The 27,694-nt window shown below is 35.0% G+C and overlaps 2 protein-coding genes across 10 annotated transcripts in view; one reads left to right on the top strand and one right to left on the bottom strand.

The window, feature by feature from the left end:
* The window catches only part of LOC105230131 (transient receptor potential cation channel subfamily A member 1), a 61,062-nt gene that overhangs the window by 8,896 nt on the left and 24,472 nt on the right, over positions 1–27,694 (bottom strand). For 3 of the 9 annotated variants that reach the window (XM_049457605.1, XM_049457601.1, XM_049457604.1), the window contains 8 exons: positions 18,755–18,911; positions 18,541–18,631; positions 17,272–17,467; positions 16,660–16,767; positions 9,767–9,955; positions 4,837–5,646; positions 4,417–4,731; positions 4,121–4,231 (listed from right to left, as the gene is read on the bottom strand). In XM_049457605.1, coding sequence (XP_049313562.1) covers positions 4,121–4,231; positions 4,417–4,731; positions 4,837–5,646; positions 9,767–9,955; positions 16,660–16,767; positions 17,272–17,467; positions 18,541–18,631; positions 18,755–18,911 — 1,977 coding nt within the window. Of the gene's footprint in view, positions 1–1,600; positions 1,709–4,120; positions 4,232–4,416; positions 4,732–4,836; positions 5,647–9,766; positions 9,956–16,659; positions 16,768–17,271; positions 17,468–18,540; positions 18,632–18,754; positions 18,912–25,642; positions 26,062–27,694 lie in introns of those variants that run through there. The other 6 variants (XM_049457606.1, XM_049457609.1, XM_049457607.1 and 3 more) reach the window with 3 other exon arrangements.
* LOC105230077 (TOM1-like protein 2) overlaps positions 20,941–27,694 on the top strand; it is a 245,553-nt gene continuing 238,799 nt past the window's right edge. The window contains exon 1 of the mRNA XM_011210657.4: positions 20,941–20,950. The gene's annotated coding sequence lies outside the window, so the exon portion shown is untranslated. The remainder of the gene's footprint in view (positions 20,951–27,694) is intronic.

The raw sequence follows: 27,694 nt of genomic DNA, 5'->3' as shown, positions 1-27,694 counted from the left end.
ACCAATGGGTATGACGTAACTTTGGCAGCTCGTGTCAGCCATGTTTGTTTACGGATTTATGTCAAATTTTGTCAGTGTGTTCAGTAAGGTTCGCCAATTCGTCATATCATGTTTTACTTTGGTACAACGATTGTAAATAGTTCAAGATTATTGTGGAAACGCACGTTCATCAAGAAATCATTTTCTCAGATGAGACCTATTTCTGGCATAATGGCTTTGGCAACAAACGAAATTATCGCTATTTCGGTAAGTTCAAGCCTCGTTTGGTTCAGGAAACGCAAATTCATTCCTTTCATTGATTCATTGAAGAGAAAAGGTGCTTAATTTTAGATCGATATATAAAAAAAACTAAAGGACTCAGCTCATCACGTTGATCACTTATATAAAGGATGATGTTTTTCGAGGTTCCCTACTTTTTTTTTAAGAAAAAACACAGAATTGGAAAGAAAATTCTTTGGTATTTATTTTTTTAAGATTATATCTTTCAAATGTTGGGCTTGCCTACGTCTCAGATGGTTCATCCGTTGAGTCCAATTATCTATGATTCGTTGGAACTGGCAAATGATACGCGTGATGTTTGTCTCCAACGTCTGAATCGAAGCGGTATTGACCGCATAGTCTTTAGACTTTTCATCATAGGAAAAACTTTAACGGTGTGGTATCACACGATCTTGGTGGCCAATCGACTGGCCCAAAACGTGAAATTATCTGCTCACAGAAGTGTTCTCTCAATAAATGTATTGATTTATGCGATGTGTGGGTAGTGAAGCCATTTTGTTAAAACTAAATGTTGCCGAGATCACGAACTTCAATTTCAGGCATCAAATTGTCGGTTATGATGGCACGATAGCGGTCGCCATTAACGGTTACGTTCTCATCAGCATTATTTTTGAAAAATATGGACCGATGATTACAACGGCCTACAAACCACATAAAATCGTTGTTTTTCTGTATGAACTGGCAGCTCTTGAATCGCTTCAGGTTGGTCTTTGTCCCAAATGTGGCAATTTTGCTTCTTTACATAGCCATTGAGCCAGAAATGGGCCTCATCGCTGACCAAGATTTGACTCGAAAACGTCGGATCTTCTTGGAACTTTTCAAGAGTTCATAGAGTGAAGTTTTGCCGCTTGGAAAGGTCGAGTGGCTTCAGTTCTTGCACAAGCTGTATTTTGTACGCTTTCAATTTAAGATTTCGACGTTAATGCGCCCAGTCTTTCCTGCGTCAGTCCGAGTTCAAGGTATAGATATATTTCCAACCTCGAATGTTCAGCCACGTGGATAATTGAAATCTTGATTTACAATCTCCGGAAAACAGATTTTACAATTTTTAGTTTGTTTAGTTTTTAAGAATATAAGACCATATACAACAACACAAAAATATACATACATTGTTAGACAAACATATTATTTACAAAAACAGTTTAGAGACGAGACATTTTATATCTTACAAACGGACGCAGTAGATATCAAGTGAGAGTTAATGATACTTTTTAGAGACTTCCAATTAGTTTTGTTTTAAAATTTATTGCATTTATTTGGTTGGACTTTGCTTAAGGAAATACATAAATTAATTTAGTTTATTTCACATAAAATGACTCACATTTATGGTGAGCAATGGTTCGGGTCTCCAAGTGGGATCATTAAGCGTCAGACGCTTCTTAGCAATCTCGTCGGGGGATTTTTGAATTGGATGAAAAGAATACTTGATCTGCAAACAGAATTGATTTTTTTTTTTATTTTTAATTGTGAATATGTTCATGTTTTGTGGATAACCTTGTGGCAGTGAATAATGCTGAAAGTGGCCTAGATGAATAAATGTGTTAACTAATTGTAAGGAATTTTCTGTGTGGGACCCATTGGATGAGTCAGTGCTTGTTATGGGATAATCATTTAATAATAATCGATAGTAAAGTATTGGCGAACGTTCGCTGAAGCCAGCTTTTACACAAAAAAAACATCATCAGAACTAACCTAAACGTATGTAGGTTTGGAATTTATAGCAACAATGTTTTCTATAACTCTCAATACTTTGTGAATTTCATAAATTGTTTCGTGGACCTGTGAGGATACAATCTAGACCTTATAAAAGAAAAAAAGAGAAAATGTTTCAAACAAATTTCGAAACAACCCAATTATTGTTTTTTAAAGCTTTCAGATTTTTATACTTTTAATTATAGGTTATTTTTTCGGTTCTCTTTTCTTTTGTAGTGGAAAAGTATACATTTCCGTTGTGGAAATTTATTTTTTATTTTTTTTAGAGTTGCCCTGTTATATTTCGAGCTCAATTATCACTAGCTTTGCCATTTTGAAGCACATGGTTTGAAAGAGAAGGTGAAACGTGATAGCAATAACAAAAGACTATCCGTGTATCTTGCCGCTTTATGTATCCTCTCGTAGTTCTTCAATAGAGCTTTGCAGGTCTTCTCTATGTCCAGTACTGCCACTTGGATGGTGCTAGTTGAGTTCGGTAGACGGATAGAAAGAGAAAAGCTCAGATCATCGGAATATACTCCCGTGCCTACGCTTTCATTTAAATACCCTATATATTTTTAAGAAGTTACTGCGTCAAATCTCATTTCAAATGATTGGAAATCATAGAGTGTTCGTTTCTGGAAAAGATTCAGGTTTTTTGATACACTTCATGCTCCAAAAATTAACTAAAAGATGTTGAGTCCATCCATAGAAGATGTTCAGATTCGCTGCTATCTCTCTGTAGCCAACTCGTTGATTTTCAAACCTTGTTTCTTTGACATTTTCGAAGTTGTGTATGGATGACTCACAAGAGGCAAGTTTTCGATGTTTTCGCGACCTTCACTGTAGGCTTTGGGCCACTCAAACACTCGTGTTCGTGATAAAGTAGACTCCCCGAAACACTGCTGCAAAATTTTCAACAATTGCGTAACCGTAATACCCTTGGAAACACAAAGATTCCAGAAGTTTATGTTAATTTTTTCCATAGTAAAAATCGCCACGAAAACTTTTTGATGCTGCCAAACACACATTAATTAATATGAGATCCACTTTAAGGGGGTTTGGAAAAGGGTTTCAAAAAATAGATTTTTTTTAGTACCTTATTCAATTCTACAACATTTTTAGAACATTGTCCTACATGTTGATCCGAGTAATAGCTTCGGAGATACAGCCTTGAGAACTTGTGCGCTCGGGGCTAGCTAGGCTAAGTGCGCCATCTTTAAACGCGTTTTTCTCGAAACTGTGTTTTTGAAGTCGGTTGGCAAGATTTCTCGAGAACTACTCAACCGATCTTCATGAAATTTTTACAGAGGTCCTTGAGATACAATTCTTAAAGACTTGGACGAAGGATTTTTTTATTACAACTATTTGAAAAAAAAAATTCTCAAATTTTAATTTTTTTTGTAAAGTTGCCTGCCAAAAATCCAATTTTCAGTTTCTTTCCTTCGTCCAAATTTTTTTCAAAAATTTCAGAAGTTCTTTGTTAATAATGTATGTTTGTAACGTTAAAAAACTCTAATAAATTATTTAATTTTTTATATGAGACAAAAATGGTTGAAAAAGGCTTTTTTAACTGAGGAAACCCATGTAACTCCTTAAAAGAACCAGTCCGGGTCATTTTTGATCAGATGTTAGATACCACTTATGTGCAAGAAACCCGACCTTTGAGACTCTAACTCCAATTTGGAGCTAGCGAGGAAGTCCTATGTACATATATACTCTTCAAATCGCTTAGTTCCGTTATGCCAGGAACTGGTTATATATTATATTTCATGTTCGGCTCTGCGAATACTAAATACACTATACACATACAAACTAAAGGAAAAATACTAAGTAAACTATAGACTAAGAAAGCTACACTCGTGTGTAAGATTATAATCATGCGTTTGTAATTATTTAAAAAGCTAAGCATTACATAAGAAATATCGTAAAAAAAGGCAGGCAGGCAGGCAGTAAATCATAAAGAGAGACAGAGAGAGAGAGAGAGGGAGGAGAAGGAATATGGGTAAATATTTATAAACTAACGGCAATAAAAGAAGTCGCAGGCAAGTACTTTTGCTTATAGATAGAAATGAAAGACATAGAGGCAGGCGGGTAGTCAGGCAGTTAACGGTATAAATATGAAGTCGATGACACATGCTCTGCTTACATTTAGCGCCGGCAATGGTGTCAAATTCGAATGAGCTATCGTTTCGTCGGTTTTCTCATCCAATTTATCAAACATGAAAGGACATTGCAGATAGGAAAACGAATATTTTATCTGCAGTTGAAGATGAAGTGTTAATAATTTTATGCATTTTATCGCACACAAATATTAATTTGTATATAATTGCAATTAATTAGAGAAAACTTATTATATAAGAACTATTATAATATGAACTCTCGAACTTCTGAGACAAGCGCAGAGAGAGTGTTGGCAACTTAAGCTACTGAAACCGTACTTACGTAGAAACTCTTGGAATCACGCTTGCAATTCGCCTTTGTTATGCACTTATCCAGCACAGCCTCGAACACCTTTGGCATGGACGCGATTAGTGCCAGTATAACACAGGGATACTTGTCGGAACGCAATGCCATCACCTCATTGGCGCGATTCTCATGTGTCACCATAGCCAACGCTGATTCGGGATATTTGTAATAGATGGCATAATCGATGGCGCTCATGTCGATGTTGTTGTAGAAGAGTTTACAGCCCATTGAGAGTAGCACAGAGATGGCGTGCGGTTTATTCTCCATTGTGGCCAAGTGAAGTGCGGTATTCTGCGGAAGAAAGTCGAAGCCGTATTGGATTTCAAGATTATTACATTTTTTCGAAGCTCTGACAACAGTTTTTTAAAGAATACAATCTATAGATGTCATACTCACGCCTTCCTTGTCGACCTGATCGAGCAGATGTGAATGCACCGAATGCAACAATTCAATCGTCTGTATATAACCGGACATCGCAGCCAAATGCAAAGGATTGCGTCCATTATGATCGCGATGCAAGAGCGCGCCCCGATTTAACAGTAACTGCACCACACGTGTGTGACCCTGCTGCGAGGCGATATGTAGCGGTGTCAAACCCTCGCCATCACTTTCGTTGATTATGAAAGAACCCTTCTCCGAATCAAGTAACTGTTTGACGGTATTAAAGCGTCCATAACGTGCGGCAAAATGCAAAGGACTCTCATTATTGTTATTCTTGAGATTAATGCAAGCCCCGAGACGTATTAGATTCTCTAGCGAACGTATATGCCCATCACGACTGGCATAGTGTAATGGCGAACAGCCTGAGGCATCTTTTTCGTTGAGCAGCTGCACTAGTTGAGAATGTGATTGGGTCTTGTTCACTTCCTCGGCGAACTCTGGCAACCGGCCACCATTCATGATCACAAAGTGCAAGACGTTGCGTGAAGATGCATCCTTGACATTAATACCAGCGCCGAGACGTATTAGCAGATGTACAGTTTTCCAGCCACTGCGCGATGCGGCGAGCAAAATCGGTGAGCGATGCTCTTTGTCGAGCGCATTAATGTCAGCGCCCTCCTTCACCAAGTACTCGACAATATCGGGGTGGTCAAACATGGCAGCGCAGTGCAGTGGTGTCATCTTCTGAGCGTCAGTGCAGCTGAGGCAAGTGATCTTCTCCGACGGTTGCATGCTGAACATAAGTTTGACGATTTCGATGGCACCCTGTATGATAGAAAAGCAACATAAATATAGTATATCATAGAAGGAGGCTATTGTAGGATTTCTAGTTTTATTTTGTTCAAAAAATTTAATTATATGTATATCAAATCAGCGGTTTAAATAATTTTCGAATACCGAAATGTGAGAAAAACAGAAAATGTGGGGTATGGTTTGTTTGGAGTTAAGACTAGGTCGCACATTAAACAAAAAAACAGAAATGCTAAGCATTATTTGAATACATAGATTCCTCAGCAGAGGTTTATGAAAAAAGCTAAATATTTTATCAGTAAGAGGTTGCCACCTACTTTTAATAATTCATGGTATGTTTTCCTTTTTTTTAAATAAATGCGCTCAAACTATTGGGCTTAAAAAAGATTTATAGGCATATTTTTAAATAGGGTTGCCAGATGTTACAAATTTTTATTAAAAAAACTAACAAACTAAAATGAATGTTAATATGCGGCAACAAAACAAGAAAGGGTTTCATGGGAAAAAATTTTGAAAATAGGGTTGCCATATGAAAAAAAAATATTATAAAATAAAAAATGAAAATTATAAAAAAGCGGCAACAAATCAAGAAAGATTTTCATGTGAGAATTTTTTGTAAACAGTGTTGCCATATTTAAAAAAAAATAAATATAGCCATAATTGTTAATAATAAATGAGTGATTGCAGTACGATTATCAAATAACTGCTATTTCAGAAATGTTTAATAGAAAATTTTCTATGAAATGAGCACATCCCGAGAAGTTTCAGTTCTGAAGCGCGTGTTCTACGCCCACAATTTATTTTATTTTCTATGAACGCAGTGCCGTCTTCAATTACCAAATTTCAAATGACAGAATTTGAGGTTATGTACATACATTTATGGCTCTAATAACTAGCACGTGGTTAAAGCCTAGTATTTCTTTGAAGCTTAATCGGGCATATTTCAAATTTGTTCTACGAATTTTCTATTTCTAAAATATTAGGTTTATACCATATATTTCAAACAAAATTATTTTTTTCAAACAAACAATGTAAAAAAAATCTTTTATAGAAGTGTAATATATCGGCAACTTCTGACTGCCACGCGAGGTTGCTGCCGTCAAGTTTCTTCGAAAAATTCTCTTTCACCTCTCTCACCTTCGTTGAACTGCAAGGTGGCTATTTGCAGCGAATATTGCGAATATGCTACTTATGCACGAGTATATGCGTGTCTGTATGTGTGTTTAGGTTATTGTCTGTGTTTGCATAGGAATTCGCGCCATTTTGCTTACCAACACATGTGCGCATAGCTTAGTGTGTTGCTAACGTAGCAGAAAATAAGCGCAATGCTTGACGGATGATTCAGCAGATTGCATGTATGTTGTCTTGCCGCCAGTTCTCACACATAGCCGAGTTGTTGTTGTCATGTATTTTGTGTCAGTTATTAATGTCAAAAACATTCCTGCGCTAATTTGAACAACATTGCTCGGTGTTTGTATGCTTGTTATGTGTATGTATGTATATGTGTCCTTATGTAAGCAAAAATAATGTCAAAGTCATTCATGAAATACCTTAGTCTACCTATGTACATATTAACCAGCGGCAAACGGTCCTCGCGACCGTGAAATTTTTGTGTTTGTATTTTTTATGTACAACAACTTATGAGCTCACGAACAAGTGGCCAAATGTAAACAATAACCTAAACAGCCTTCTTCGGAAATTACCGGCAGCAAGTAAAGGAGAAGCCAATAACTGAATGTGCCTAAATAAATACGAGTTACTATTTGACTTCACGACTAATTAAATTGTCGAGATACTAGAGCCTTGGAGCATTGTGTTGTCCTAAATATTTTTATTATACATTTTTAATTAATAAAATATCGCAGTTCGTTTTTTACGTGCTTAATACAGAACGAAATAAATATGTTTTGAAACTTGAAACTCTAATTTAGTTCCATAGCCAATGCTGAGGAGGCTATCATCTTCTACCAACACAATCTGTCACCAAAATCATTAAAGAAAGGGAGAATGAACTAGTAATAATATTTCCAAAAAATTTCACTACGTTGACAACATTCTATCAAAGGGCTATAACTCTCAATCTACCAGTTCAAAGAACCAAATATTTTCCAAACTTCATATATAATATATTTTCTGCTGAAATTTTTGTCGATATTGACACTAGAGAACCAAGTATTTTTAAAACTTTTGCCGACAGCAGCCATTAATATCTGTTGTGTGCATTGGTATGGACAGAAAACTGGAAGGGTCTTAAATTTTGAAGCAATCGCCGAATAACTGACGACTTTTTATAAGAGGTTCTTTCAAAGAAAGTTCTCGTGCAAAGCTTAGATTATTTCGCAATCCCGATCTGTAGTCTACTAGAGGTCTTAAAGGCAGTTTTTATGCTTTAAGCCTCTAGCATCTAACGAGAAGTACAGGAAAAAAGATGTTTTTACGATATGAAGTACAAAAAAAAAACAAAATGTTTTTTACGATATGAACCAAAATGGCATTTGTATTAGATTCCTGAGCAATCGTGTAAATAAATTGTCTGCCATAGGGGAAGGTTCTTATGAAAGATATTAGACGATAATTTCATTAAACTTCCTCCCTGTAGAGCCTCTCTGTAGTAAATGGTATCCAGAAGTTGATGGATCGTGTGTAGGCATTGCTATATCGGGTCTTTTTAAGCCAGAATGATTGGCTTGATATCCCAACGTGATGTTCATCAAGTTTTGAGAAGCCTTGATATTTTTTAATAACATCTTTACCGCTTCTTTATGAGATCAGCAAGATTTGTGAATTCGTGGAACGAGCTTTGCTGTCGCCGTTATGAAGAGAATTGTCATATCACAATAGTTGATTTATATGTTATATTCAGTTTTGTTCAAGTATAGCCATTTTGAAGGTAATTTCATCACTATCAGAAAAGCCCTTTTATATATAAGCTAAAAATTCGCACAGTTGATTTTCACATGCTTCACTTGAGGTGAATATTACACCAACAGAACCATTCGCTATAGGCAGGAAGAGGGAGTAATTACTTAATGTCAAGCCTGGATTATATGGCAGATAGATAACAAGCATAACAACCCCTGAATCAAGCTCCTGGAGCGTCTGGCGGGTCATTATCGCTTTGTGTGGCTTTTTGATATCCAGATGCAACACACTTCCTTTCCCATTGGCAGTTTCTGGGCAATCGTTTCCTTGAGACGGTCCAGTTGCTGATAGTTCAGGTTCGAAATAAGACAAATTTTTTATGTTTGGCCGTAGGGGAATAGTTCATAGTACATGAATCTTTGTGAACCCTAGCAAACACACAATAAACCTTACTGATCGTGAACCCTGGCTTGACTATGGTCTGTGCCGGCTCACAGCGATTCAATCAAAAGCATTTTTTGTGCTCCTAAGCAATCGAAACTGTGGTTAGATAGTGGTAGAACTTGACAATTGGCCTCCTAGGGTGTGGTACATCTTTGACAACAAAATACTCAGACCGAAATGGTCGTCGTTTATCACAATTGCAAGTGATTGGTTGTTACAGTATCAGTACCAGAAATACTATTAAAAGTTTCACTCACCTCGTGTTCACTTTTATCGAAGAAGACCAATAAAATCTGGCGTGTTTTCTCTTTGCTTTTGTCATGTGCTAAAAGAATACTGAGTAAAACAATCACAAAACTGTCTGAAAGTACGAAATCTTATCTTTCTATCGTCATATAAGACAGTGTAACTCGTTCGCACGCATACAACGCGAGATACAGATGACTAAAGTCATCTCATGGAAAAATAGTGGATTTCTTTTGACAAGACCTTATATGAATACTTATATACAAATGTATTTATATACTTATATCCTCTTATAAAACTCAAGGATGAAATCATACCGCTGACTTGAGGATCTATCACAAAAATCGAAGTTGAGGTTATGTTAGTTTGCGGAAAATTTTACTGATGTTTTGGTGTTTGAAATTATATTTTGAAAAAAAGGCTGTGACAGCCTTTGGTTCCATTCATTTGAGAGCCTGTATAGATTCTGGACACAATATTTTTTTATACTTAGGAGTTTCTTCGAGGTTTTTTTCAATAATTTGGTGTACTTCGAGGGAAGTTCTATATGCTAAGTCGGCAGACCGATATCAAACACACTCACCTGTGCGCAAGCCAAATGCACTGGCGTAGAGCGATCATGTTGCTGCTTAGAAATTTTTGCGCCTGATTTCAGGCAGAGCTCCACCGCCTTGATATCGCCGCCATGCACAGCCGAGTGTAGCGGCACATTGCCCTCCGAGTCGAAGAAGGACATCATTTCCTCGCGCAGACGGCCGCGTTGCTCGCCCCACTGTTGAGAAAAAATTATAATGATTAATGTTTACAGGAATATAGATATGTACATAAACGGTTGTGGATAGGTAGATATGTATGCATGTATGTAGTTGTGGTATCTAAGCATTGTTTTACTGTTGTTGTTTGTTCTTCAAAGAATTATGCACATGAAATGATAAGAAATAATATTTGACACTTGATTGGGTTTTCATTTAGTCAATATTTATGTTGTTGCTGCTGATAAAGTGCTGGATAATATGTAAATTATTAAGAAAGGATATAGAGACAAATTTTATAAGAACAAATACTGAAAGTGAACAGTAAAATTAAATTTCGTAAAGATATTTGGTCAAAGAAAAAAATTTCTTCAAGAGCTGTAATGGTCCGATTTCGGCAGTTCCGATAAATTAGTAGATTTTTGGGGACATGAACGAACGAAACTTCAAATAAATAACTCAAAACTGACCGACTTTGCGTATATACAGACAGACATGTGTAAATCGACTCGGTTTATCATTCTGAACATTTAAGAGGTCAATTGAAAACTGCCCGTACTAAAACACATTTTTTGGTAAACTTTGTTTTTTTTTCCAACATAGCTCCATTCAAGGCTCATACACTGATTACAGTGACCCTACAACTTTTCGACACCATTTTTGTATTTGGATTTGTTCTTTGCTTTAAAATAGGCCTCAGTTTCGGCGATCACCTCTTCCATCGACGTGAATTTTTTTCCAGCGAGCATTCTTTTGAGATTTTAGAATAGGAAATTGTCGCTGAGGGCAAGATCTGAAGAATACATTGGGTGCGAAAGCAATTCGAAACCCTATTCTTGGATTTAAAAATTATCAAATTTAATAGTAATGGCTATTTCTTTTGATTCAGTTCCCCCCAAATCTCGTTGCGGTAACCATCACTAATCGTTGGAAATTACTTAATCTAACATCAATCGGACAAAACTAGAAAAAAGTTTTTCTTGAAATAAACAAAATGGCGAGCCAAAAAAAAATTATTCCAAATTTTCGGGAAAAATCTAACAGTTAACTGATTAATACTTTGATCAGTCATCACCTGTTTATGTTTCCAAAAAGCAATTCAAAAAGTATAGTTTTGAGGACCTAACCTCTTATATCAAAAATACGCAAAATTCTTGTCTACAAAACACTAGCATAAATTCAGCTCTGCTTTCCATTCTTCAGATTTGAATGCCTGAAAGTTCAATAACAAACTTAGGAATGGAATTAGGTGAAAATATAATCAGTTATGTAAATTCGAGGCTCATATATTTAACAGAAGTGCATCACAACTTACGAAGCCATATGATCAGGCGTTTAGCTCTCGGTTTTTTCTACAGAAATTTAGAAATCAAACAGTAAACTCAGAAATTTGATACTACGAGTACCAAGGGATTTATTGCTTTAAAGAAAAATGGAAATTTCCGATATTAAAAGCGAAGTTCGTCACCAAGCATGTCTTCTACCAATTGTTTAAAAGCCTCAGCAATTCAACCTTTAATAAGTTTAAGAAATATTTGTATAACGGTAACTTTGGCTATCCTTCTAGCGTGTTTACTGAAATTATCCGCGCAGCAATGTTGCTGCGAAAAAAGTTTTGTCAAAGCCAAATGCCGCACTCAGGAAATGCTGAAGTTGCTTGTAAACATTTAAGCGAGTTTAAGTTTTATTACGACAAATTGCATTTGCATTTTAGACAAACACAAAAGACATGCCAGCGAGTGTTACACGACAGTAAGCAATTTTTAACAACTTCTTGATAAAAAGGTATATCATGCAGCCAGCTTGCGAAGGACATCGAAGGTAGACCGACAAAAAATAAAATCTTTACTTGGAATCTTATAATTTATTCAGGTATAGTTTTCGGCACAGGTACTTTTTTTACATAAAAGCTATCAATTACTTTGCCTCTCAGTCGACAAGATGAATAGGCTTTGGTTTTAAAGACACTTTGAAAAACGAAAAAAACAATCATTTCGCCTACGTCGACCATAATTTGAAAACTGTTTCTTATAAGAGTTTATTATTTAAAAAAATATATTTCCTGAAACTATTGGGAACTTTAATATTTTTTTTCAATTATTCAAGCCTTCTGATATCGAAAATCGGTTCTCGAAAAAATTCATCGAAAATCTTCTAGCAAATATTTCGTCAAGGAGAACCCAATTGACATGGAGAGATCTATGTTTTACTTATGTAATACTGAAATAGGGTTGTTCAGCCCTTGGAGCACTTTAGTGAGTCCTACCACTCAGCTACTCTGTCCCCATATCACTTTTAATCTTTGTACCATCTGATCAAATTTGACTCGGACTGGCCCATTTAAAACTTTTTTATGTTTATGTGAAGTTTATTCTTCATAACCTATTAGTGTGTGTTATTTACGGTGCGAAAAGTTTGTCTGGCGATTTTTACCACGGAAAAGGTGAACCTCGCTTGTTTCAAATTTGGTGTTTTGAATGGAATTTCGGCTACGGAATCGTTGAAAATACTGTAGAAGGATTTTGGGCGGTCTATTTTATCACGAACACATTAACTTGAGTGGCATAAAATATTCAGTGAAGGTCGTGAGGACATTGAAACTTGTCTCATACGTGTCGTTCATCCACCTCGATAACATCGAAAAACTAAAAGAAATGTTGCTTGAAAATCGTCGTTTTGTTATCAGAAGGATAGCAGAGGATCTCAACATCTTTTATAGATTATTTATGTTTCGTGTATAAAGACTTGAATCTTTTACAGACCCCATTTAAAGTAAGTCCCAAAAGAGATGCTTGACAACGTAGCTGAGGACCCTACATTCATCAAATACATCGGAAATTTTCAACTATCTAACGAATAATGCTTCAGAAATACGCCGAAACCGAGAAAACCATCTGAAAGTCGGTCAAAAATCAGGGTCCTTGAATATCATTTTTTTCTTTGATTGCCGTGGTGTGGTTTACCATAAAATTGGAGTAAGGATCGCTTAAGAATTCTGCTTAGCCGTTTTGAGGCTACAAGCAATTTGTCGTAAACGACGGGATTTGAGGACTGAAAATTCATAGAATTTTCATCGTGATAATACGCCGTCACATTCTAGCATTATTGTAACTAACTTTTTGGCCAAACACTAAATGGCAGTCATCGCTCATGATTACTTTGCTCTTCACTTCACGATGTGCTCAGCCTAAGCTTCATAACAAATTTAATATATGCGCTTTCTTGAACGTGAACAAATTTGCTTAAATGGTTGCAGAGAGAATCTGGACAAAGAAAAGCAACAAGTGTTTCAATAATTTTCGAAATTGTGCTGCTTTGAATTATATACCCACACACATAATTTTAATAAACTACAAACATTTAAGTATATTTTTTGTTGTAAAAAGAATTTTACTTGGCTCAAATGAATCAAGTCGGTTACATAACAAATGCTCGTTTGTAAAAGGGTAGATAGACGAGATTATAACAATGTTTGGTAAGATGTATACATTAGAGTGGGTCGATTTTTTTCTCTACAAAATCGCATATGCGGGAAATGCTCTACGGATCATTCCGAATGTCATTACCATAGAGACTATAGATCTAAAAGTGGTTTAGAGCGATTTTTAAGGCGAACTTAAAAATATCCGCATTAGCAGTTGTATGGGAAATATATGATATAGTTGTCCGATCTGGCCAATTCCGGCAAATGTTAGATAGAATATCAAAATGCACTTACATATAAAATTGCCGTCGGATATCTCAAAAATTGTCCAACAAATTTTATGATTTCTAAAAAACTTTAAAAATCATTGGTTCAAAACGGGTTTTACAGCCATTGTGTTTTAAGCATAGTTATTTAGAATGATCCATAGAATATTACACGATTTTTCCGTTTTTTTTTGGCTCCCTGTAAATCGACCCGCTCTAGTATATATATATCTAGTATACTTACACACATTCAGTGCATTTTGATAAAGTCGCACGTGAAGAATGCGATTTTCGCCAAAAAAATCAATGTCTCGATGGTTAACCCAGCGATCAAACTAGCAAAAGTATATTTGCACATACATACATACATAGAGGAAAAGATCAAAGAGAAGAAATTCAAATGAAAAGCTACAGACACACATTTGCAGGCCACATTGTGGTTCTATTAACGAGACAAGAAATCTGTGTTTGCATCTATGTATGTATGTATATACAAGTATGAAGATGTGTTTAGAAGTGTGTGTTTTAACAGCAAGCAAGAAAGCTTAGTTGGTAATTGTATATATTGTGCCAAAGACTTAACCACACACAAACAAACACACACCTACACAGTGGTAAGAAGTGCTTCTGCAGGATACCAAAAAAGTGCAAAGAAAGATGAACAATGAAAGTCTGCGAGTATGAGTGTGTGTGTGATGGTAATCTTTGTTGGAATAGCCTTTTATGGAATATTGCCATTAAATCACTATTTTCTTACTTATAAGAAAACATAATATAAGTCTAACTTTAATCTAAGGTATGCCGGTTGCTTGTGTAAAAAATTTATATAAAATTAATTTAATGGAATGGCGATTAGAGGAGAGAGTGATCTTTTAAAGCTTTCACCTCTTGTAAAGAAAACGTTTTTATTTGTGAAGGTTATAATAACGTTAGTTAGAAGTTAACGTTTTTTTCTTATTTTGTTTTCCAAATGCTTTCCAGTACATATAGTATATCCAATTTAAAGTCGCTTTAAACCGCAAGAAAAATAGAATAGAGGTTCGAACAAGCAACTGGTCTAAAGCAAAAAGGATGACGTAGGAAGAAGTTACGCCCATTTGACTCATATTAATGGACAAGATGAGAATTGAAACCTTCGATTGCAATAAATAATTTAATTATGGAAGTGTAATAGATGGCCTAAAAATCCATCCATGTTCGACAATTTTGTCCTAAATTTAATCTTGACGACTTTGGTCGTTTCATCTATTGTCACAAATTGGAAACTCGGCCTTATTGTCAGTCAGGTATTGGTCAGTGGCAGATTAACCGTTGAATGTTCAATTTTTTGATTGATGTTCCGAAAATTCGACTCCAACGTATATGATCTCGGTGTTCCTTAAGTATGCTTCTGACTCTTGGCAAAGTTATGAAATTTTTATAGTATTCTAGTTAAAGCGAACAGCTAATATGAGAATAAGTTTATTTTAATTATTTTTTTTATATTTGATATATGCTTTCAAAGTGAATTGGTTTTGAAAGAAGATCTTAAGACATTTTATCAAAAGAGAGAGAGTAAAATTGAAGCTGGACATTCTTTTTTATCTATCTACGATATTCTATCTTTCTATGATTCTAACGCTTGCTTTGTTTCTTACATAAGACCGTCGTATTTTATTGAGGTCTTCTATTAATGTTGTGGTCCCTCATTTTTTGAGATATCGATTTGCAATTTCGCCCTTGCTCTTTTCTCTCAAAGAAGCTGCACATTTGGCTGGATCGCCAAACACTATAACACTTACATATGTAGTTGTCATATAAAATGTACGATAAAAATCAAGTTCTTGTGAGGAAAACTTTTTTGTTTGATAAGATATATGCACAAAAAATGGTATGAATTATTTATAAAAAACAAGGGTAAAATCTGCAAAGAAATTGTTCCGATTGGACAACTATAACATATAGCTGGCATACAAATTGATCGAACAAAACAAAGTTTGTGTTTGGAAAACTTTTTAATTTGTGTAGGGTATTAACGGCAGAGTAGTAGTTAACAATTTTTAGTAATATTAAATATTTTCCAACAACTACAATGGCAATTGTTCTTATTCTTAAACATTTGCTCTTATCATGTAGGTCACCAGTGCGTATACGTAACCTTTTTCTTGTCCTTTAGCAATAAAAAGCAGTATTTCCAGCTAAATGATTTGTCTAAACGAGTTTTAAAGATAATTTAGTGTTTTTTTTTGTGGTTTTATTGTACCTTCTTACTTTCGATACGAGTACTGGTGTTTGTATAGGTAAGTACATGCATACATACATGAACATATAGTATGCAACAGACTGTCTTCAACTCTTCAACTATACTGTCTTTTGTATAAGTGAAGTGCATCTTTAAAGGTTCTAATATAGAAAGCATAAGCATTAGTTTACACAGCGAATAATTTAGTTTGTACTAAAATATATTTGAGAGAAATTTGAGAAATACCTCCCACAATTTATCCTTTACTTTGTATAACCTCAAGAGACCATTTGCGGAATGACATGTGGCTTGGACAAATATTTGCGAAATAACACAATAAAATAAGCAAATAGAAACAGTCATGTTGTCTGCACACATACATACTTACATATTCATATATATACATATATGTATAAAGGACAGCAAATATGTAAATAAATGTTTTCTGAACAAGTGTTTGTGTATATATTCACAAGTAAGCAAAGGTTAACAGTATCACAAAATTTGAGGAAATATTTATATTAAAATGTCTACGAAGGCATGTCAGCGTAGGCGTGCCGTACAATTACATACATATACATATGTAGACATTGCAAATGTCAAATCAAAAGATACAAATAATTATGTAAGAAATAACTGTGAATATAAAGTGGGTACATATAAATTTAAGGCATGAGTCCACCAACTACTAATACATACAAACAAAACTTGAAGAGGGAACTATGGATGTGCATGTGTTCGTTCCACACTTTCATATACACACACACATACACATTTTTGTATGTATGTATGTACATATATGCGTTTACTTGCCTGCAAGAAGACCTCCATCGTTCTGGAGCTGGCATTCTTAGCCGCTTCGTGTATGGGATAATAACCGTTGTTGCAAGGTGTGCGGGGACATGCTTCGAATTCGGTTATCTGGAAGATACGACAGACATATGCAACACGTATTAAATGGTGTTCAAATGACGCTACACAACAATAACAAAAAAAAACAATAATAACTACTACAATAACAATAACTACGAGTAGAATGATGGAGAAATTATGGTAACAGAAATAATAAATATGAATGATTTTAAAGAAAAAAATAAGGGAGCTTACAAACACATACATAAATGTGTTAGTGGTATACCATATAAGGAAAATATGTAGGAAATGTATGTAAGGTGATATAGAATCGGTTTTATATATAAATGTACGTATGTATTCAGTAAAGAAATGTTAAATAATTTTTATGTAAATATTTTTTTTTTAATATATATATGCTTAATATTTCCTATATGTATATATGTACTCGTGTTCACATAGCCTTAATTTATACTCAACACACTTTCATACACACATACATACATTGCACTTTTCTTGCATATAACTTTCCAGTTCACACATACATATATCCACCTTTAGTTGCTTACTCACCAGTATTCGGGCGCACTCCTCATGATCGTAGATGGCGGCCAAGTGCAAAGCTGTGCGTCCATGTTCGCCGCCTTGTTTTATATCGATTTCCTTGCGGTATCTGCCCATAACTCGTAGTGCCTGCACGTTATTCAGTTCGGTTGCGAGATGTATTGGCGCCTGTTTCTTCTCGTTGAGTAGGCCGGTATCGACGGGGCTGTGTTGAGGGTGAGGAGGTTGGAAATTAATTATTAAAAGTTGGTCAGAAAAGTGTTGATTATTGCTAGGTTAAATAATTACTAATTTCTTATAATTTATTGCTTCGAAAAAGCCGGTTGATTGTATTTGTTCGATAAGTTTGTATTGAAGCTTTAAGTTATAGTGTTCCGATCTGAACAATTTGTTCGGAGATTGTACAGTTCACTTTGAAACTAATTCATGCCAAATTTTGTGCAAATAGCTTGTCAAATAAAAAAGTTTGTCATATAAGAATTGGATTTTGATAATCGAGTTTGTATGACAGCTATATGCTATAGTGGTTCTATCTTAAGAATTTGTTCGGAGATTATATCGTTCTCTTTGATAATAGTTCCTGCCAAATTTCGTGCAGATATCTCGTCAAATGAAGGAGCTTTGCATACAAACACTTGATTCCGTTCGGTCAGTTTGTATGGTAGCCATATGCTATACTTATGCGATATCAGCTATTTTGACAAATGAGAAGCTTTTTGATGAGAAACTAACATGCGCAAAATTTCAAAACGGCATTTTAAAAATTGAGGGACTAGTTCGCCTATTTACAGAAAGAAAGCATGTCTAAATCGACTCTGCTCGGCATGTTGACCATTTAGATATCTTTAATGGTCTCTGAAATCAGCCCTTTTTAGTGAAGCAGTTTTTAATAACTATGATATCTGTAAATACAATATTAATCTTGATATTTTCTGAACCAAACAGTTCAATCTATAACCTTTATTTTCTTCAAGTACAATCTTCTGTTATCTCATTTACTCTTCAAGTAGAGTCCAAATTTAGGTCCATATAGCATATCTTGAAAAGATATAAATATTTACTCCGATCTTGATCTTGAGATCACTGACTTTACGTTTGTAACTAATCGATCGGTTACTCCCGATCGACTCTCAACGTTTTTACTCAAAAAAATTTGAGTCTATCGATTTTCCTGCTCAGTAGAAATAGAGAAATTTTCTACGCTCGACGATGATCAGTGAACAACTTACTTTAAGTCTAATATATTGTGTGAGTCAATTTACATATATATCTACTTACATAGACAGTAGATAGCTAAGTGCGTCGAAGGAACTATTCTCAACTGCCACATGCAGCGGCGTGTTGCCCGCATTGTCCTTAGCGTTGAGATCTGGAAATGGAAAAACAAGGCAGTTAATAAAATAAATATTCAATCAGAAAATATAGAAGATGATATTAACACATTAATATATATAGACATACATATATATTTACATATGAATAAGCAACTTACCTGCACGCTGATCATTTATGTAACGCAAAATATTCACACGATTTCGTGCCGCTGCCTGATGTGCTGCTGTGCGCCCCTTGCTATCCTTTATCGACAAACGTGCATTATCCGACTGATAAAGTCGCTTAAACTCATCCAAATTTCCTGATTCTGCTGCCTGTAAGTCAAGCGGAAACATAACAAATTACATAAATGTTGATATTTGACTAGGTAAAGCAGTAGTGTATGCATTTGATATTGATATAAATGAATTCGTTCGTATACAGCATAATTCAATATGAATAACTTGCTCACTAATGTATACATAGCTAGTCAACTCAGTACTCTAGTAGCTATCACGCAGGTGTAAAATTCTTCGAAATTTTATTATTTAATGCTAAGTTGCTTATATGCATTATTCATTCGAGTGTGAAATCGCAAGTATTTTCAGTTTACATTATAATCTTATTGCGGAAAAATTAAGGTTCAAAGCAAAAATGAAAAGAAATAAATCAAAAAGAGTTCATAAAATGTTAATAAGTACTTTTTAAAATGTTCTTCCGCCAACTATAATGGAAATTCTTCTTCATATTAATTATTAGCTCTCATACTAAAGGGCAACAGTGCGTATACGCGACCTTATTACTCGTTCGCTAGCAATAAAAAGCAGTAATTCCAGCTAAATCATTTATTCAAACGATTCTAATTAAGTTTTCATAATAATTTATTGCTTGCTTTACATATATATATATACATACTTACACTCGCTTGTACACATGTACATATATAGTTGCATAGATAAGTTTCTGTAGGAGGTAATGTACATATACATATGTACATAAATATATTTTCTGACGCTATTTAGCTGATTAAATTTTTGCATATCGGAATGTTCGAAGTAACGCATTTCTAGACATTTCATATTATTCATAATTATATCTTAACTTTTTGTTAGTATATCCATAGACTCCTATGTATATTGGTAATCGAATGGAAGAGCACTAGATATGAAGTTATGATATTGTAATAATTTTACACAGAAGGATTTGTAAGCAAGTGAATAAGATAAGTCTGTACAAGCTGCTTGATTAAGTGGTTACATGGGAAAAACAGACTTTTTTCAAAATTTTTTTTCCATACAAAAATGAAATACTTGTATTTTACTACAATTTTGTATTGTTACAAACATACACTATTAACAAAGAAGTTATGAAATATTTGGAGAAAGATATTTTAAACTCGGTCATTGCGACACGATTAAATTGCGTTTAGAAGAAAGCGAATCATACCTAGGTGCAATAAACTTACAAGAGTCGAACATACCAAAGCCTAATTATAGCTTTCTATTACACACACTTAAAGTGCAAGTTTTTCTTCTTCAAATTACTCTTCTTTGAAGCATATTTTTACAGCATACGGAAAGCACATGTGTATTTTCAATTTTATTTTTAAAACAAGTGAATCGTACATACATACATACACTAGTAAAAAAGTTATATCCTCGTAAGTGTGATTTGCTGTCGTCGTCGGTCAGTAAGCCCGTAAGACTTCGTTGCTCTCTTGTGTGGCTGATTGGCTATTTGTCAGTTTGTTATTGAAAGTGCTTGTGGAAAATTTCAAAAAAAAAAACACAACCCACAAGCAGTTAACCGCAAGTGCACTTATTAAAACCAGCAAACACAAGGATATAAAAATGTGTATTAGAGTAGAGCGGTCTCGTCGAAACATTTTTTTGTTCGTTTATGATTTATACAATATATCCGCGAACTAGTCATTGATTTTTTGTGATATACTTTTGAAATTTTACACAAACCTTTTTCGGCCCAGGAAACTGCTTATTTGTCATAATCTCCGAAATTGGACTACTATAACATATAGCTGGCATGCAAACTGAACAATTCAGAATTGTTTGAAAATGCTCAAAAAATTCTGTTTTTGTGTTGAAGTGGCCAATATACTTCATCGTGCTACATTCTTAATTATTGAATTATGATTCACCCTCTGAGATTAGCATAAATATAGTAGTTGTTTGCAATAATTTCTCTGCGATCCACTCTAATGCAATTGCAGCCACTTACACTTGAATGCAACGCTGTCATTAAATAAAGTTCAGGCGAGAGTGAACGAAACAAAGTGAAATGATTGTACAAATTATGCAAAAAACAAAAAAAAACGGAAGAAAAAAATTAAAATAAATACAAACCATTTATTAAACGCAATAGTAAGATTACTCAGTGTCAAAAGTTCAAAAACAAATAGAGACTTCCGTCAGTAAATGCAACATGAAACGAATAAAGATTGAATAAAAATTGTGATGACAACTTCTCTCCGCGTATGAAAGACATTTTTTGTGTTAGGAAATATCATTTGGTTCATATTTATGTATTATACAAGGTGCGTTCCAAAGTAGACAGGACTTAAAAAAAACAGAACAAATGGTTTTTTCGGCAAAATCAATTTATTTTTATTTAAAATAGTCTTATTCTGCTTCAATACAGCTTTTTGCACGGTCCAAAAGTATGTCGAACGAGTGTTTTAGCTCGTTGGCCGGTATGGCCGTCAGTATACCGGTGTAAGTCTTTTGAATGGCCTCTACGTCTGCATAACGCTTTCCTTTAATGGGCAAACTTTCATTTTCACGATATTCGGGCCGAACATGTCGAATACGGCGCACAAAACGCTTCAAAACTTCGATGAATCGGTGTTTTCGAGATGCTCAATTCCATTTCCATGAATTTTAATGAATTTCAATGATGATTTCGGCTGATTTTTGATGAATTCACGCACAGTTTCGATGAAATTTCCGTTGATCACGGATTTTGATTGACCCACATGTTGATCGCCATTTATGTCCTTACGATTACTTTGAAAACGTTGAAACTAATCGTGCACTCTGCTACGTAATAGGCAATCATCGTCATAAACTTGTTTCATCAATTGAAACGTTTCGATAAAAGTTTTACCAATTTTAAAACAAAATGTAATGTTAGCTCTGTGTTTGAATCTCATTTTCGCACCGATAACACAAACATACTGACACTTAAAACGCAATAACTTCACTTCCAATCAATGAAATATTATAAAATTCTCACTGGACAATCGGTAAATATAGCAGATTCTAACGCACCAGTAGACATATAGATAGCGCCACCAGGAGGCGCTAGATTCTAAAAGTCCTGTTTACTTTGGAACGCACCTTGTATATTGTATTTATATATATAAATGATAGATAGGATTTTTTGTTTTGTAGTCAAGGAGTGTAGGAGTCAAACTATCACCATTTGTAAAATGACAAAAATAGCTGTGTGTTATGGAAAATTTTTTAACTCAAAATCGTAATCAGGATACCCCAAATACTCCATAGACCTCTCAGCACATCAGTTGCAAATTTTTCCTCCACGTTTGTTGAGTGCTGTTATTATATACACACATGAGTGCAGAATTTTTACAGTTACTTAAAGTAGCCAACAGTAGCTGCCTTCACTTGGCTTACAAGCTGCAGTTGACAGTTTGTCCACATAGCTGTACTAACACTTTCCAGTGACCTTATAAATTTTATATTATTTATGGTAGTTTTCAAATGATTTTCTTGTTGGTGAGAAGATAAATCGAAAGCTAACAAATGAAATGAAAAACGATGAAATGCTGGCGACAGTGGCAGTCGAAAAAAAGGAAATAAATAACAGGACCTAGGAAGTGAGCCCTATGCAACTTTAATTTTTTGTGTGTAACAAAAAATTGCATGGAAATTTGAGTGGATTTAGATGGGAAGAATCTAACACCGTCAGTATAGTGATCAAATCTTGTTTTGATCTAATTTTTTATAGTTTGTGTATTGTTTTTAAATATCTGATCTTTCTGTTAGAGAAGCATAGCCATGAGAACATGCTAGCAAGATCAACTGATGATTAACACATCAATGAAATAAAGGAACTGGTGCGTGAGATCTTACTGGCATCGTTGGTATATTGAAAAGAACGGTGAGAACCATTTTGAAAGATGATGTGGGCTGAAGTATCACCATGCCTCTGGAATATTATAGCAGGACGGGAATAATGAGTAACTTAGAGAGTTTTGTTTTTGTTCATCGAGAGAGGACTTCACTTCTCAATTCTTCTCTATTGCCTACTTAGTCCCAAAGTAGCACCTGTTGGCAAGAGTTATTCTGCGTTGGATTTCGAGGCTGACATTATTATTGCTGTTAATACTGGTTCCAAGATAGACGAAATTATCTACGACTTCGAAGTTATGACTGTCAACAGTGAGGGAATCTAGACGCGACTGCGTTGACTGTTTGTTTGATGACAGCAGATTTCGTCTTGCTCTCGTTCGAGGCTGTTGTTTGAAGACGGTTTTTGACGCTTTTTGATAAATTAATCCTAGTTAGGAAATTGAGCTGGAAAATACTGATGGTAGTTAGAACCAGTCACCACAGAGTCTGAGAGGGCATATACTTAACAAAAAAGAACCTTACTACTACATTTTCAATACAAGCGTTATTTGCAATGTCTTCTTTAATTCAAAAAAGCCGGCTGCGTATAGAGACAAGATCCATTTCATATTAAGCGGCGTTAATAATACAAATAAAATAAAAATAAATTAATTAGAAATCACGTAATTCAAAAAAGATTTATGAAATATCCTTTTATTAGCTGGTACGTCATGTTGCACTGTGAATCAAACTATTCAGTTTCTAGTACAAAAATTCCAAACACGTCTAGTGTTAAAAAAATACATTGATTGGCTCCTCAGATCTCCCAATTGCCTTCCCCTGACATCTTCTGGTAGCTTTATTTGAAAACCCCGCACAGCCGAGCTAATGAAAAACGCAGCAACGAACGACGCGATAACACTTTTTTATACAACAAAATTGAAGAATTTTGGTTTCGCACAATTTTTTGTGGTTGTCATGCAGCTTCGCACCCAAGAACTGGTGTTGATTGCATTTCTGCATATATACATACTTGTATATGAACTACATGTAGTACATGATAGTAGAAGTTGAGTTTGGCGTTCGTTTGCCTCGGGAACTTCTTTTTTTTCTTATTCTTTCTCTTTCTTTTTTGCTCCTATGCGGAGAGTGCCGTAAGCCAGTTCAATGCTGCACTAACGAGGCTGAAAACAGAGTTGTGTAATTGAAGTCACTACCATTGGATACCATGTGCGGTTATTTACCCAACTTGACTGGCTCAGCTGAAAGCCTTTGGCCGTTATGTCCCTTCAACAATTGCGATTCTGTCTTATCTGCTAGAAATGTAAAGTATTGACTATTGCAGGCAATAAAATTGCTATTCTTCGCCTAATAACGGGTGCATGAAGGAAAAGTAAGCAACGGTAATTGTGCGGAGCTGATTGATAACTTTATTTTAAATGTATTTTGCATTGAGGAGTAAGGTAAGATCTGATCAAATTTGACTCTGACTGGTGCATTTAAAACTGACTCGATAAAGGTCAAAGTGGATCAAAAATCAACGATGTTTTCTCTGACTACCGTGGTGTCGTTCACCCTGAATTCGTTCCGTAGGGTAATAAGGAACACTACTTTCCGTGCCGAGGCCTCTAAGTGAAGAAAATTAATGGATTTTTTACCTAGATAATCCACCTTCATATTCATTGATTGGGATTGACGTTTCGGCCAAACACGAAGCGATTTTCTGGTCATCGCTCAGCCACTGTAATCGCCAGATTTGGCTAAGTCAGTTGAACAGTCATTCAGTGAAGACACTGAAAGTCATCTCAGTCGAGGCCAAGTCTAGGGACATTTGTATTAATTATGCTTTTATTGTTGCTATGTAAACCTTTGGTGAAATCATTGTGAAAGCATAGTGGATTCCTGAGTCAACTGCTGTTCACATTGAGAGTAATCAGCCTTGAAGATACTATTAAGATCATAGGAAAATTCAAAGTCAGAACTTCGAATGACAAGGGCTTAGACTTTTCAAATATTTACTTGGGTACGGTTTCTTCGGGTCTTACTCTCGCATTTATTTAGTATTGGTACCTCTCTATAAGAAAAATGATCATAACCCCAGCTAACGAGCTGAGAAAGGCATACGATTTCAGTGAGAGCATACGATTCAAAGCATTGAGTTTGTGTTAAGTTTTAAAATATATTTTTCTCGGAAATCGTAGGACCAGGCTTTGGTGATTAGTAATTTTCAAGAAGTCTGTAAGTTAGGATAATTGCCATATGAAGCTTCTATTTGGTCTAATCATATTCCGTTAAATTTAATCGCTCCAGAAGAGCATTCTGTAGGTCTTTTTCTCTTTTTCAATAATTTGTGATTTTGCAAATCCGCAACTTTTACTCTACAATACTCGATACGATGGGTAACATGCAATGAACCGTTACACTTAACGAACGTCAACTTTTGGGCTATCACTCCATACCAAGCTCTGCAAGGTTTTTGACTTTCATCACATATTCAGCTTCAGAGAATGATAGCTGAATAAAGTGCTGACTAGCGCAGCAGCTGGAGAGGGCTTAGCATGGAGTTGCACCCAAAATGCGCTTAGAAACCTAATACGTTCGTACAAATGCCCTCAAGTCTAGTCGCATATTGATCACCGTTATCGTATGTAATATGCCGTTACTTGCTTGTAACGTAGGCAACGTCATAAATCATAAATTTCAGCCAAAATTCTTCACTGAACACATCAATCAAATGCGGAGCGACTAAACAGCAAGAAACACCGTTACTTTGTGTAGCAACATATTGCGCTTGTTGTTGCTATTGCCTCTATTGCTAAGCCCCGGCTCTTAAAACATAACATACACATGTTATTTGCCCGCCGCTCTAATTGCTTAATGTTATTCTTATTTACCGAACCCATTCTTCTTTACAGTTATCTGAGCGCCCGCATTGTTTTGCTCTTTAAAATTCATGTAATTTGTTTAGCTTTGTTTACCTGCAGAAAATCGTCAGGGCGTATTTTTGGTGTTGCCTGCATCCTTAACATTCGTGTCCACTGTGTCGAGAGTTTTAACGGTGCCGTTATACTTAATTCGGCGCCACGTGCACATCCATTAATTAAACAACGTAGTGGCCTTACAACAACATCGCGTTTTGATGTATTTTTCATTTTATTTCACAATTCGGATTTGATACGAGCATTTATGTACTGAAGTATACGTGACGGACCGATTACGGGCGATTAATTTAAATAATTTCGGTTGTGATTTGATGATTTATTTCTGGTATATTTAAGAATTTACGGATTAGTCATTATTTCAACCATTTCTTAGTAAGGTTTCGCACCTTTTTTATATTTAATGCACTTTATTGAATTTTTATTAAGTGTTTTATAAAATATGTTTTTTTAACTACAAAATTTTACTGTAATTTCCTTGATTTTAACAGCGGTTTTCTGAGTGAAATATATTATTTTTTTAATTTTCTAATATTCAATTTTTATGGGTTATATATTTTATAAAGAAACTAAAAATCTTAAAGTCGTTCGAATATAAAAAAAAATCTACAAAAATAAAATTTGGAAAAAATTAAAAAAAGTAATACAAAAATTTAAAATCTTGGTGCAAAAGTTTTAGGGGTATCACCTGCAATTTAATAAATGACCATTTTACCACAATATCTTTTATCCAAAGGATCCGAAATATGAATGCATATTCAAATGTCTGAGTATACTCGTATTTGTCGATGCATCATATTGTCACAGAGACTCTTGATGCTGTTTAAGACTTTAGGGTGGCCTTCTTTATCGAAAACACAAATAGCGGAGCATCAAAAAGCGATAAGCATTACAAGTAAGTTAGCTATGGCGGAGAACAAAGATACCATCTTTCTAAAACATGAGAAAGTGACTTTGAAGGGACTTCATACATTTCAGTTAATATTTTAGAAACACGATGTGCTTAACCAACTGAATTATCCGTATATACAAAAATTTTATTCCACCCACAACGGAGGTTGAGATGTCTAACTCAAGGAATTTGATTCCTATCACTATTTATTCAACTACTAGAGCGATCCAATTGTCACCACCTTATAGCACCACTATTTATTTTCTTCCGGCGAATTAACTCCGAAGAGGCTGAAGGTTGTGGCCCTGCCGGACATATTTAACGCATATTGTTCACGTAAAGAGTCCTCGGTTAGAGCTACCCTGTTCTTTATATGTCTCTTTAAATCAACTCACCCAACACCCTTCTTCATATGGTCCGACCCCTTCCAAACATCTAATTTTCTAGTCCTCCCGTTTGGTGACTTCGATAATAATTAACTTACACTTTTCCCCAAGCAGGCTCTATATGTTCTGATACCAAAACCACTAGCTATATGGGATTCACTATTTGACAAAGCGTCACAGTAATCTGGTATAGCGAAACGTCGAACCAACTTGACGCAGCATTAAAAAAAGGCCTCATTTGACGAAAAAAGTGCTCATTCACTATGGAAAAATCGGTCGAATTGGGCTACAAACAAAAGTTAAGATTTCCTCTCTTAATTTCCTACTGCTTTGTGTTTTCGTCTAGTTAGAATGACTGAGTTTATTCATCTGCGATCTTTGGTAGTTTTGATTGCTCCAATAATCAAAGAAAACCTTTTTGTCTATCGAGTTTAAAAGAGTACTTTATAACAAATGGAAAACAAAAGAAAATTTTTTTTTACTTTCTACTGTTCATCAGTATTCACTGCGCTCCGCGGACATCCTTTGAGCAATAACTTATGACTTAGAGGTCTAAATATGTCTCAAAGAATCTCCTTCACTTTGGATTTCAAACCTTTATTTGGAAATACATCTGTCACTTTATATCGTCACTATAGTTTGAGGGTTACCATAATGTTATGCAACAATTTGAAACTGTAAATTGTTGCTTTTACCGACCATCATGACAAAATTTTATAGCCTTACACATTTATATGACGGCTAGGTCATTTGTGGACAAAAATAATGACTTCAACAGTTTAAAGTGCAAAATTTTTTACTTCAATGAAATTT

The sequence above is a fragment of the Bactrocera dorsalis genome, chromosome 5 (assembly GCF_023373825.1).
Source record: "Bactrocera dorsalis isolate Fly_Bdor chromosome 5, ASM2337382v1, whole genome shotgun sequence".
Taxonomy (NCBI): domain Eukaryota; kingdom Metazoa; phylum Arthropoda; class Insecta; order Diptera; family Tephritidae; genus Bactrocera; species Bactrocera dorsalis.
The sequence above is the reverse complement of the archived record's forward strand: the minus strand, read 5'-3'. Positions and strand labels throughout refer to the sequence as shown.